Source organism: Bubalus kerabau, chromosome 22 (genome assembly GCF_029407905.1).
Source record: "Bubalus kerabau isolate K-KA32 ecotype Philippines breed swamp buffalo chromosome 22, PCC_UOA_SB_1v2, whole genome shotgun sequence".
NCBI classification, from domain to species: Eukaryota; Metazoa; Chordata; class Mammalia; order Artiodactyla; family Bovidae; genus Bubalus; species Bubalus kerabau.
The window spans coordinates 19118387-19131149 of NC_073645.1; the positions used below are offsets into that span (position 1 = coordinate 19118387).

General features: G+C 39.5%; 1 protein-coding gene across 2 annotated transcripts in view; it reads right to left on the reverse strand.

Moving 5' to 3' along the window:
- Nucleotides 1–12763, reverse strand: part of LOC129636563 (cytochrome P450 2C31-like) — a 52194-nt gene that overhangs the window by 19683 nt on the left and 19748 nt on the right. For both annotated transcript variants that reach the window (XM_055560034.1, XM_055560035.1), the window contains exons 5-6: nucleotides 2777–2953; nucleotides 1695–1836 (exon numbers count right to left, since the gene is read on the reverse strand). In XM_055560034.1, the coding sequence (XP_055416009.1) occupies nucleotides 1695–1836; nucleotides 2777–2953 (319 nt within the window). The remainder of the gene's footprint in view (nucleotides 1–1694; nucleotides 1837–2776; nucleotides 2954–12763) is intronic.

A 12763-nucleotide genomic window follows, 5' to 3' on the forward strand; every position in this document is an offset into this window, starting at 1 on the left:
AGAGAAAAAAGAAGGACATTACATAATGATGAAAGAATCCAACAAAAAGATACAACCATTATAAATCTATATGCATATAGATTTATAATAGTGCTAAGTTGTTTCAGTCATGTCTGACTCTTTATGACCCTTTCAACTGTGCCCACCAGGCTCCTCTGTCCATGAGATTCTCCAGGCAAGAATAATGAAGGGGGTTGCCATGCCCTCTTCCAGGGGATCTTCCCAACCCAGGGAATGAACCCACATCTCTTATGTATCACACGCACGTTGGCAGGTGAGTTCTTTACCACTAACACCCCCTGGGAAGCTCATAAATATATATACATATAACTGGTTCACTTCGTTGTACAGCAGAAACTAATACAACATTGTAAGACAATGAAACTCAAAAAAATAAAAATAAAAGTGTCTTAATAGGTCAAAGCACAAAGCATGATAGAGTAAAGGAAATATTCTCTTAGATGAGGACTGAATAAAGAAAAAAAGGAGGATGAGAAATTACATTTTTCAGGAAATTTTGTTTGACCAAAAGGGTGTATTTGAACAGATTTTTTGTGTATAACTTTTTAATTTAACTCAAGGGCAGGGCACCTAGCTCAGCTCAGAAACTCAAGGGCAGGGCACCCAGCCCAGCCTTCCCTGTTGTCACAGGGGAGTGTGAACCCAGAGCCTCCTGTCTCACTCATATATACCCGTTTAGCATTCCCTCCAGAGAGGGTCCTCCCGCCCACAACCTGGGTAAATGCGAGATCCACCTTTCCCACCAGGGCTGCCAAAACTGGTCTGCTTTCCCCACCAGAATGATGTTGTTATTGCGAACCAGGGAAACAGGAAAAAGGTACAGTCTCTATCCTCACAGAGAAGGCGATGGCACCCCACTCCAGTACTCTTGCCTAGAAAATCCCATGGACAGAGGAGCCTGGTGGGCTGCAGTCCATGGGGTGGCAAAGAGTCGGACACGACTGAGTGACTTCACTTTCACTTTTAATTTAAAGAGTGAGGTTTTTTGATGAAGAAAGATTGTGATTTTGTTGAGTCAATCTTTCCATTGCAAATGCATCTGAGTAGAATTAACTTTTGACAAAAGTACATTTATGTGGACTTGGAAGGCTTATCAAGCAATATCATTGTAGAGAAGATTCTTCACCATCTGAGCCACCATGGAAGCCCTACTGCACCTGACCTGATGCAAATCAAGGATACTCCACCACAGTAGGGAGGACTGTGACCTCTGCCCTCCATAACTCTGCTGCTGCTAAGTCACTTCAGTCATGTCCAACTCTGTGCGACCCCATAGACGGCAGCCCACCGGACCTCCCTGTCCCTGGGATTCTCCAGGCAAGAACACTGGAGTGGGTTGCCATTTCCTTCTCCAATGCATGAAAGTGAAGACGCTCAGTCGTGTCCGACTCTTAGTGACCCCATGGACCGCAGCCTACCAGGCTCCTCCGTCCATGGGATTTTCCAGGCAAGAGTACTGGAGTGGGTTGCCATTGCCTTCTCCCCATAACTCTGCTACTGGTTAACTATTTCATTCTCCTTTTTTACTATACTCTAATTTGAATGCAATTCATACAATGATAGGAAGATGTACTAAAGATGGAAGTTTTTCTTGGACATCTTCTAGGCAGATGAAGAGTAGAAAAGTCATCAGTGCCTGCCAATTTCTAACCAGAATTTCATCCTGATACTACCTGTGACCTCTGGGTGCTTCAGCAGGAGCAGCAGTCCGTATTTCAGAGAGATGCTTGTTGTCTCTATTGCAGCAGTAAGCACATCCCATACAGTGGTGATCAAGTTGTCCATGGTAAACTCAGACTGTTTATTGTGTTTCTCCTGGCAATGATGTATTAGGATTACATGATAAGTAAAAGCAACTTACAAGTAACTTACAATAATTCCATATAACAACATAATTGTTTAAGTTTACTTATTTGACAAATTAAGCCAAACATTAGAGAATGTTACAGATGAAGGTAAAGTTAGATGTGTTGTTAGAATTTCTTCAATTACAATATAACCAGAGTTAAACTTCCAAGTCCTTTCTGATTCCTCACTTTCTCACCCACTGGAGTATATCAATTCTTCAGTAATTTCTATCTAACCTGACTCTTATCAAGTCATCACTGCTGCTCACCATCACTTCGGGCATCTATTGTCAATTTCATCATATCTGAATTTCTCACTCAGGCCTTCAGAACTACCTATCCTCAAACTAAAACACTATTCCCAAATTCATCAGTCATTAAACCCACGACAGTTCTTCAGTTACTATCAAGACAATCTCTTTAAAAATTCCACTTCATCACTGCACTTATCTTTCCCTGAACCAGTTTTGTCATCTCTGCTAATCCTCAAAACCTACTTCATCTGTTTTCTGCTATCTTTCCAAGAGTAAGCCTTTCTAGATTCCCATCCATTTCTGCCTTCTCTCATTTCTTACATCACCCATTCATGGAATTTATTTAATGAAAGAGAATATACTATCTATCACTTATCTTGAATGTGTGTGTGTGTTTCAATCTGTTCTCAAATAAAGAACCAGCTTTAACATAGTAAATATAAACACTTCCAAGCAATTTTCAGTGACAGTGCAGAAATAATTCAAGACATCCAGTATGGTTTGCACAACAATGGGTTGCACAAGCAATGAATATATCTTTAAGAAGGAGCATTTGTTTTAATAAACTGATTCCACTGAGAAGAACAAAGCTATTCCATGCATCACATCACTCCACCTACAAAGATGAAGCAGCAAATCTGGATCCCATTTTACCTTTTCCATTTTAATCAGGAAGTAATCAATAAAGTCTTGAGGATTATTGAGGTCCAAAGATTCTTGGTGTTCCTTTATTTTCTCCAAAATAAACTTTCTTTGCTCAGTCATGTTTTTAAATAATGTGTTATGACTCCCTGGGAGGTAATGTAGTAAAAAGGGGAAAGCATTGTAGAGCTGAAAAAGAAAAGAAACAGTCAATTCATTCAGCAAACATTTACAAGCCCATATTATGGTGCAGACATATTGCTATAAAATGAGCTAATAAAGATAAGTAATATATGCTTCTTGCACTGGAACCCATTTGGGATTTGAAGGAAAGGGAACTGATAAAATGGCCTGAATGAGAGTATGCACAAATTAACAACTAATTTCAAAACCATTCGAGTTATTTTCCTAACTATAATTCTGAAGAAATTCAGGATCATACCACATCTTTCCAAATGAGGGTACTGAGGCTCAGAAATGCCGGAGTCCATCTCCAGCAGCCAGGGAACCAGCCTGAAGGGGTGAGCGGTGTCAGCGGATGATGATGTAGTCTCTGACTCCTAGTACGGAACTACATGTTTATTTCAAGCTTCAGGTTCTCTTTTATACTTTGACCAAAGCATTAGGTCAGAGGTTTGACATTTTCAGTTTCCCCCACCCAGATTTACTGTCTCCAGAAATCATCGTTGTCCTACAAACAGAGTTCCTGCTTCAGCGATTCTCTCAGAATCTCAGGCTTTACTATCTACTATCTACTTTCTCTTATGTGTCCTATATTTACTTGTGATTACATTGTAACTCAAGACACATTCCTCCGTTTATTTCTTATCTTTCTAAATCCTGTTTGCCCCAGCATCTTAAGATCACTATCTCCTAAAAAGGCTTCTAGCTATTCTTAATTATTCCTAAGCCCTAAACTCAGCAAACTACTTTTGCCATAAATATTTCCCTCACAAACAGGTCTCAGAAAACAATCCTTCCCATGGCCTCAAGCTAAGGCCTACGTGCTCATCCTGGGACATTCTTTGTAAAGATCCTTGAACAAATGTCAATGGTTATTTTATAGATTATTTTCTGGGCACAACTGCAGAAGGCTTTGTGCTTTCTCATGCTTCTCTCGAGCACCTTAACATTCTTTCCAGCCAACTCAACCGAAGAAAGGAAAGAACAAGTCAGAATCACAAGGCCTAACTCATCCTGGGACCGTGCCTGCGAGATGAGGAGAGGCAGTTGGGGCCGTGCCTCCATTTTGTCAGTAATGCCTAACGCGGCTCCTGACACAGAAAGGTTAGTCAACCAGGCTAAGACACAAAACTAGTGACAGAGGTAGATTCCAGTGTTTATCCCAGTTTACACTACACATGTGTCTACAGAGAGTCACCTAAACAGTGTGCAGGGATCATACACTTTTTCTACATTTATCTTTATGAAAATATATTAACTGTTGACACATATTATATTAGTTTCAGGTGTACAAAATGGTGATTCACCATTTACATGCATTACAAATTGATTGCCATAATAAGCCTAGGAATCATCTGTCATCATACAGTTATTGAAATGTTATTGACTCTATTCCTTATGCCGTATATTACATCGCTGTGACTTATTACATTTATATCTGAAGTTTATACTTCTTAATCCTTTTTACCTATTTCATTCATCCCTCTACTTCTTTCTCTTTGAGGACCACCAGTTTCTTCTCTGTATCTATGAATTTGTTTCTGTTTTATTTTATTTGTTTTAATTTTTAGATTCTAAATATGAAGTAAATCATGATATTTGTCTTTGTCTGCCTGACATTCTTCCCTTAGCATAATATCTGCGAGGACTATCCATGCTGTATGAAAGGCACAATTTCATGCTTTTATATGGCTGAGTAAAATTTCATTGTGTGTGTGTGTGTGTGTGTGTGTACCACTTCTTCTTTATCCTTTCATCTATTAATGGACACTTAGGTGATTTTGATATCTTACCTACTGTCAACAATGCTGCAATGAATATAGGGGTGCATATATCTTTTTGAATAAGTTTCTCTTCTTCAGATAAATACCCAGAAGTTTTCTAGAGAGATACCCAGTTAAGTCCCAGATCTTATAGGAGCTCTATTTTTAACTTTTTGAGGAACCTCTATACTGTTTGCCATAGTGACCATTTCAATTTACATTCCTACCAACAGTGCATTAGTGTTCCCTTATCTCCACATCCTCCCAACACTTGTTATTTCTTCTCTTTCTTATAATACCCATTCTGACTGGTGTGAGGTAAAATCTTTTAGTGTTTTTATTTGTATTTTCCTGATAATTAGTGTTTTGACCATCTTTCCATGTGCCTATTGGCCAACTGTTTGTCTTCATTGGAAAAATACCTATTTGAACCTTCTGTCCATATTTTAACTAGGGTTTTCTTTTTGTTGTTGAAGTGTATGAGTTCTTTGTGTATTTTTAACATTAACTCCTTATCAGATACATCATTTGCAAATATATTCTATTCAGCAGACAGGCTTTTTTTTTGTTGATAGTTACTTTTACTGTGCAAAAGCCTTTACATTTGAGTAGGTCACATTCCTTTATTTTTGCTTTTGTTTCCCTTGCCTAACAATGCATAACCAAAAAAAGATCAACAAGACTAATGTCAAAGAGCAAACATCTATGATTACTTCTAGAATTTTTATAGTTCTGGTTCTTACATTTAAATCCTTATCCATTTTGAATTTATTTTTGTATGTGGCATGATAAAGGCATCCAGTTTGATTCTTTCATATGTAACTGTCCAGTTTTCCCAGTACCATTGATTGAAGAGGGTGTCTTTTCTACATTTTGTATTCTAGCTTCTTTTGTTGTATATTAATTACCTACTAGGTGTGGGTTCATATCTAAGTTGTCTCTTCAGTTCCATTGATCTATGTCTGCTTTTGTGCCACTACCACGCTTCTTTTTCTTTGCTTGCTGTGGCTGGAACTTCCAGTACTATGCTGAATAAATGTGGGGAGAGTGGGCATCCTTGTGCTGTTCCTGATTTGAGAGGAAATACTTTCAAGTTTTCACCATTGAGAATGATGGGAGCTTCTCCTATGGGGGCTTTATTACATTCAGGTATGTTCCCTCTCTATTCACTCTGGAGTTTTTATCATAAATGGATGTTGAATTCAGTCAAAAAGTTTTTTTGCAAAACTTAAAAAATCATATGATTTATTCTTCATTTTTAATGTGATATATCACATAGATTGATTTGCAGACACTGAACCATCTTTGCATCCCCAGAATAAATTTGGCTTATTCATAGATTATAACATGTTAATGTATTGCTGATTTCAATTTCATGCAAAGATGGGCACAATAAAGGAGAGAAATAGTATGGACGCAACAGAAACAGAACATATTAAGAAGAGGTGGCAACAATAAACAGAAGAACTATTAAAAAAAAAGGGGGGGGGTCTTAATGACCCAAATAACGATGAAAGTGTGATAACTCACATGGAGCCAGACATCCTAAAGTGTGAAGTCAAGTGAGCCTTAGGAAGAATCACTACAAACAAAACGAGTGGAAGTGATGGAATTCCAGTTGAGCAATTTCAAATCCTAAAAGATGATGCCGTGAAAGTGCTGCACTCAATAGGCTAGCAAATTTGGAAAACTCAGCAGTGGTCACAGGACTGGAAAAGGTCAGTTTCATTCCAATCCAAAAGAAAGGCAATACCAAAGAATGTTCAAACTACCACACATTTGCACTCATCTCACAGACTACAAAGTAATGCTCAAAATTCTCCAAGCTAGTCTTCAACAGTATGTGAACTGAGAAACTCCAGATGCTCAAGCTGGATTTAGGAAAGGCAGAGGAACCAGAGATCAAATTGCTAACATCTGTTGGATCATCGAAAAAGCAAGGGAGTTCCAGAAAAACATCTACTTCTGCTTCATTGACTACACCAAAGCCTTTGACTGTGTGGATCACAACAAACTGGAAAATTCTTCAAGTAATGGGAATACCAGACCACCTGACCTGCCTCCTGAGAAACCTGTAGGCAGGTCAAGAAGCAAGAGTTAGAACTGGACATGGAACAACAGACTGGTTCCAAATTGAGAAAGGAGTACATCAAGGCTGTATGTCACCCTACTTATTTAACTTATATGCAGAGTATATCATGGGACTTTCTGGGCTGGATGAAGCACAAGCTGGAATCAAGATTGCCTGGAGAAATAGCAATAACCTCAGATATGCAGATGACACCACCCTGATGGCAGAAAGCAAAGAAGAACTAAAGAGCCTCCTGATGAAAGTGAAAGAGAAGAGTGAAAATGCAACTTAAAAACTCAACATTCAAAAAACAAAGATCATGGCATCTGGTCCCATCACTTCATGGCAAATATATGGGGAAGCAATGGAAACAGTGACAGACTTTATTTTCTTGGGTCCTAAAATCACTGAAGATGGTGAGTGCAGCCATGAAATTAAAAGACACTTGCTCCTTGGGAGAAAAACTGTGACCAACCTAGACAGCATATTAAAAAGCAGAGACATTATTTGCTGACAAAGATCCATCCAGTCAAAGCTATGGTTTTTCCCGTAGTCATGTATGGATGTGAGAGTTGACAAAGAAAGATGACCACCGAAGAACTGATGCTTTTGAACTGTGCTGTTGGAGATGACTCTTGAGAGTCCCTTGGACTGCAAGGAGATCCAACCAGTCCATCCTAAAGGAAATCAGTCCTGAAAATTCATTGGAAGGAATGATGCTGAAGCTGAGGCTTCAATACTTTGGCCACCTGATGAGAAGAATTGACTCATTAGAAAATATCCTGAAGCTGGGAAAGATTGAAGGCAGGAGGAGAAGGGAATGACAGAGGATGAGATGGTTGGATGGCATCATCAACTCAATGGACATGAGTTTGAGCAAGATCCAGGAGTTGGTGATGGACAGGGAATCCTAGCATGCTTCAGTCCACAAAGAGTTGGACGTGACTGAGCAACTGACCTGAACTGAATATTATGTTGAGGATTTTTGCATCTAGCTTCATCAAAAGTATTGACCTTAATTATTCTCTTCTTTTTAGTGTTTTTTTTTTTTCCTTTTCTAATTTAGGTTTAAGCATAATGTTGGCATCATAGAATAATTTTGAAAGTGTTCCTTTGGACATGTTTGGAAAGTTTAGGCATTAGGTCTTTTTAAAATATTTGGTAGAATTCACTCGTGAGGCCATCTGGTCCTAGATTTTTGGTTTTGGTGAGTTTTGATTCCTGGTTCTATTTCATTGCTAGTGTTCACTCTTCAGATTATCTGTTTCTTCCTGATTCAATCTTGGTATGTGTGTTTATATGAATTTATCCATTTTCACTAGGTGTTCAATTTGTAGGTATATAATTATTCATTGTAGTCTCTCATGATTCTTTGAATTTCTGTGATATATGTTCCTCTTCCATTTCCGATTTTATTTATTTGAGTGTTCTTTTTTCTGATGAGTCTGGCTAGAGTTTATCCAATGTGATTATCTTTTCAAAGAACCATCTTTTAGATTCACTAATCTTTTCTAGTGAACCTAAAAGCTGGTTCTTTGAAAAGATAATCACATTGGATAAACTCTAGTCAGACTCATCAATCTTTCTAAAGTGGGTGACTTTATTTTGGGGGCTCCAAAATCACTGCAGATGGTGACTGCAGCCCTGAAATTAAAAGACGCTTATTCCTTGGAAGGAAAGTTATGACCAACCTAGAAAACATATTAAAAAGTAGAGACGTTACTTTGGCAACAAAGGTCTGTCTAGTCAAAGCTATGTTTTTTTTTCCAGTAGTCATGTATGGATGTGAGAGTTGGACTATAAGGAAAGCTGATCACTGAAAAATTGATGCTTTTGAACTGTGGTGTTGGAGAAGACTCTTGAGAGTCCCTTGGCTGCAAGGAGATCCAATCAGTCCATCCTAAAGGAGATCAGTCCTGAGTGTTCATTGATAGGACTGATGTTGAAGCTGAAACTCCAATACTTTGGCCACCAGATGTGAAGAGCTGACTCATTTGAAAAGACTCATGCTGGGAAAGATTGAGGGCAGGAAGAGAAGGGGACGACAGGGAATGAGATGGTTGGATGCCATCACTGACTCAATGGACATGAGTTTGGGTAAACTCCGGGAGTCGGTAATGGACAGAGATGCCTGGCGTGCTGCGATTCATGGGGTCGCAAAGTGTCGGACATGACTGAGCAACTGAACTGAACTGAACTGAATCTTTTCTATTGCCATTTTAGTCTCTATTGTTTATTTAATCTGTGATATTTATTATTTCCTTCCTTCTGCTAACTTTGGGCTTTGTTTGTTCTTTTTCTAGTTTGTTTGTGTGTGTGTGTGTGTGTGCGCGCGCACGTGCGCGCGTGCAGCAGTTTTATTAAATTAAGAAAAGGGACAGAGAAAGCTTCTGACATAGACATCAGAAGAGAGACAGGGACATCAGTCTAAGCAAGGGAGTTACATACTTTTTAAATTAGCCATTATGATAAATCAAAAGAATGTCTCAATGTTGTAAAGATCTTACTAGATCCCATAATTAACATTTTAAGAAAACAGAATTAGCCAGAAGGTTTTCAAGAAAGAGAAATTGTCCTCAAGCAGGATGTATTGTTGTTATATAATCTTTAGTACAGAGTTTAAACTGAGTTGTTTGTTGTGTAATCATCAGTACCAGGCTTAGAGGGAAAAAACGTTTTATGTGACTAAGACTAATGAATGTAGAGGGGGAAAAAAGATGTTTGTCTTTTCCTCCTCCTTGAGAATTCCAGACCCCTATCTCCACTTCATGAGCTCCAGATCCCTTTCTCCTCCTCAGGGACACCGGACTTCTTATCAACCTGCTTAGGAATTGACTCTCTTATTCCCCCCTTTTCTTTTAGGACAATTATGTTGCCAACAGGAAAGGACATCGTTTTCATTCCATAACTACTTGCTGATGTTGAGAGGCATCGTCCCTAAATTGTTGAGGCAACATATTCTCCTAACCCTCATATTGAGGGTCTCTGATCCAAGGGCCCCAAGTAATAGTTGGGGGAGGCTGTGGCACTCTTAGGTTACAAATGGTTGTCGGACATGACTGAGCGACTGAACTGAACTGAACTGAATCTTCTCTATTGTCGTTTTAGTCTCTATTGTTTATTTAGTCTCTGATCTTTATTATATCCTTCCTTCTGCTAACTTTGGGCTTTGTTTGTTCTTCTTTAACTAGTTTGTTTTGTGTGTGGGAATTGACTCTCTCAGGACAACCATTTGTAACACTAAAGGCTTTCCAACGGTTAGAAACAAACCCCATTTTGGAGTTACAGATGTGAGGCAAAATAGTCATTAAACCAAGTTAAAACATAATCAAAATTAAAAGTACATTATGTCCATAGTTACATCAATCCATCTTAGGATTGTTAGTGGTCATCAGATCCCAAAGAGGCGTCACATACGATTGTTGTGGTGAAGAGGTGAAGAAAGTCCTTTCCTTGAACTGGAGAAGCCCACCATGGGAAGCCTTCAATTGATAAGGAGATTGAAAAGCTGAAAGCTGAGTCACATGGTTAATTTTAAGGCTTCAGAGTCTATAACAATATCTGTGTGTAAGAAGGGTCTTCCATAGATACATTCAAAGGGGGACAGACCTTCCTTTTTAGGGGCAGTTCCAGCCCTCATTAAAGCTACAGGTAGAAATTTAAACCAACTGTCTTGTGTTTCCTGAGTTTGCTTACACAGATGCCTCTTAATAATGTCATTAGCCTTTTCAGTTTTTTCTGAATATTGATGTCTCCAGGAACTGTGTAAGTGATATTCTATTCATAGAGTTTTCCACGCGCCTTGAGTTACAGCAGCTTTAAAGACGGAGCCATTGTTGCTCTGAACTTTAGAGTTTAAGATCTCACTTACATCATGAGAAGTCAGTACAGTAAGACTTTGTCCATTAGTCAACTTATGATCTATAGACATTAGCAAATCAATCGTAGCAATTACCCTTAAGGAATATGGCCATAAGTTTTTGTTTTGTTTTGTTTTGTTTTTTACTAAGAAACAAACTCAATTCTGATCTTGTGGGCAAGCTCAAAGCAGGAGCGTGCAGGAGAACAGTTTTAAGAGCCTTAAAAGCCTATTGAGTCTCTGAGGGCCTAACCAGCTTGTCGGTTTAGACTTGCTGAGTCTCAGTTATAAGTTTATATAAAGGCCAGGCAAGTTCTCCATAACCGGGAATCCAAATGTGGCAGTAGCCTGTAATGCCAAAAATCCTCTCAATTATCTTAAAGTCATGTTTGGCTCATTTAGGAATTTCAGACAATAAAGTATAAAGATTAGGCACTTACTATTTGTATACCTTGAATTAGTCTCCATTTATCATTTGACATTTTTACACCCAAAATAGGAGTGTTGCATGGACTATTACAGGGAATTAATAGCCCCTGTTCCTTTAAATCTTCAATAATGTGTTTTAACTCTTCCTTAAACTCGGGCTTTAGTGGGTACTGCTTTTGATGTGAAAATAGGTGAGGGTCTTTGAGGTTGATAACAACAGGAACAGCATTTTGTGTTCAACCCTCAGTTTTTCCATCAGCCCACACTTTAGGGTTTATATTCTGTTCAATTAATGGGAGAGAAAGAGCAGGTTCCATATTCATGAAGACAGAGACCTGGACATTGTTCATTATATCCCTCCCCAGAAGGGGTGAAGGAAATTCTGGCACAATTAGAAACTCGAGAAAATAGCACAGAGTTCTAGTTGTAGTTTAAAGGACACCTGAGATAATGTTTGGCTTATCCAGACAGTCCCATTATGGTAGTGGATCAGGAGGAAAGAGGACCAGAGGCTCCAGTGAGCACAGAGAAAGTTGCCCCAGTGTCCAAAAGAAATTGACTGATTGGCCCCCCACAGTTATTAACACCCGGGGTTCCTCAGGTGTAATTAGGATGGGGGCTTGTGTGGGGACCCCCGGGCACCTTCAGTCCCAATTGTCTTGAGAGTCCAACCCGTGGGGCCTACACCTCAGAAGGCAGTCTCTTCTCCAGTATGGTCTTTTGCAGACTGGACATGGAGCCGGGGGCGGCTTAGATGCCTCAGGCCAATCCCACTTGAGATGCCCCTCATTTCCACAGTAATGACAAGTCCATCCCTTTTCACCTGGGTCCCTCTGGGCATTTTTCCTCAGGCTGTTTCAGAGTGGATCTAACAGCCATGCTGGGGCTTTAGTCTTTTGCCTGGTTCTTTTTTGTCTCACTTTCCTCCTCATATTCTCCACCAAAATATACTGTCTGAGACAGCTGCAACAGTTTTTCTAAAGATTGATTTGGTCCAAACGCCTGTTTTTGTAACTTACAGCAGGTATCTGGAGTCAATTGAGTGAGAAAACTACCTTTTAAGATCATTTTTCTCTCTGTAATTTCAAGATCAACATCAGTAAACTTGCAGAGAGCCCCCTGTAGTCTACCTAGGAATTATCAGGAGTTTTCTTCTCTCCCTGTTCTATGTCAGTCAACTTAGCATAGTATAAAGTCCTTGTGCTCGCTTGAGTCCTTCAAGAATACATCTAGCAATCTGGCTCTGTTATTGGAACCACTTGGCTCCCAGTAGGAAGGAGGGCTATTTCATGTTCCCTCTTTCCCCTTGCCTTCAAGCCATTCATCTCCAAAAGTAGTAGCTTCCCCCAAACTCGAGTTTTTGAATCAAGTGTCAGTGTCTGTCCCAAGACATACATTACATCTCTGCAAGTAAGGTCATAAAGCAGAGTTAGTCCCATAAAGCCTTCTATGTACTTTTTGGATCCTCTAAATAGTCTCGACCACAGTTGGGACTGTGTGAATTTCTACTGAGACTAAGGCAACCCCTCCTGGGAGGGTACCCTGATTCTCAGCCTGTTCAGTTGGTAGCCCCAGATACAGGGGCAAAGTAAGCCCCAGATACAGCCCCAAATACAGGAGGCAGCTAAAGGCTTCACACCCAAATCTGCACACTTTGTACATAAGTCTGGCATGTCTTGCAGAGAGATAAAGAG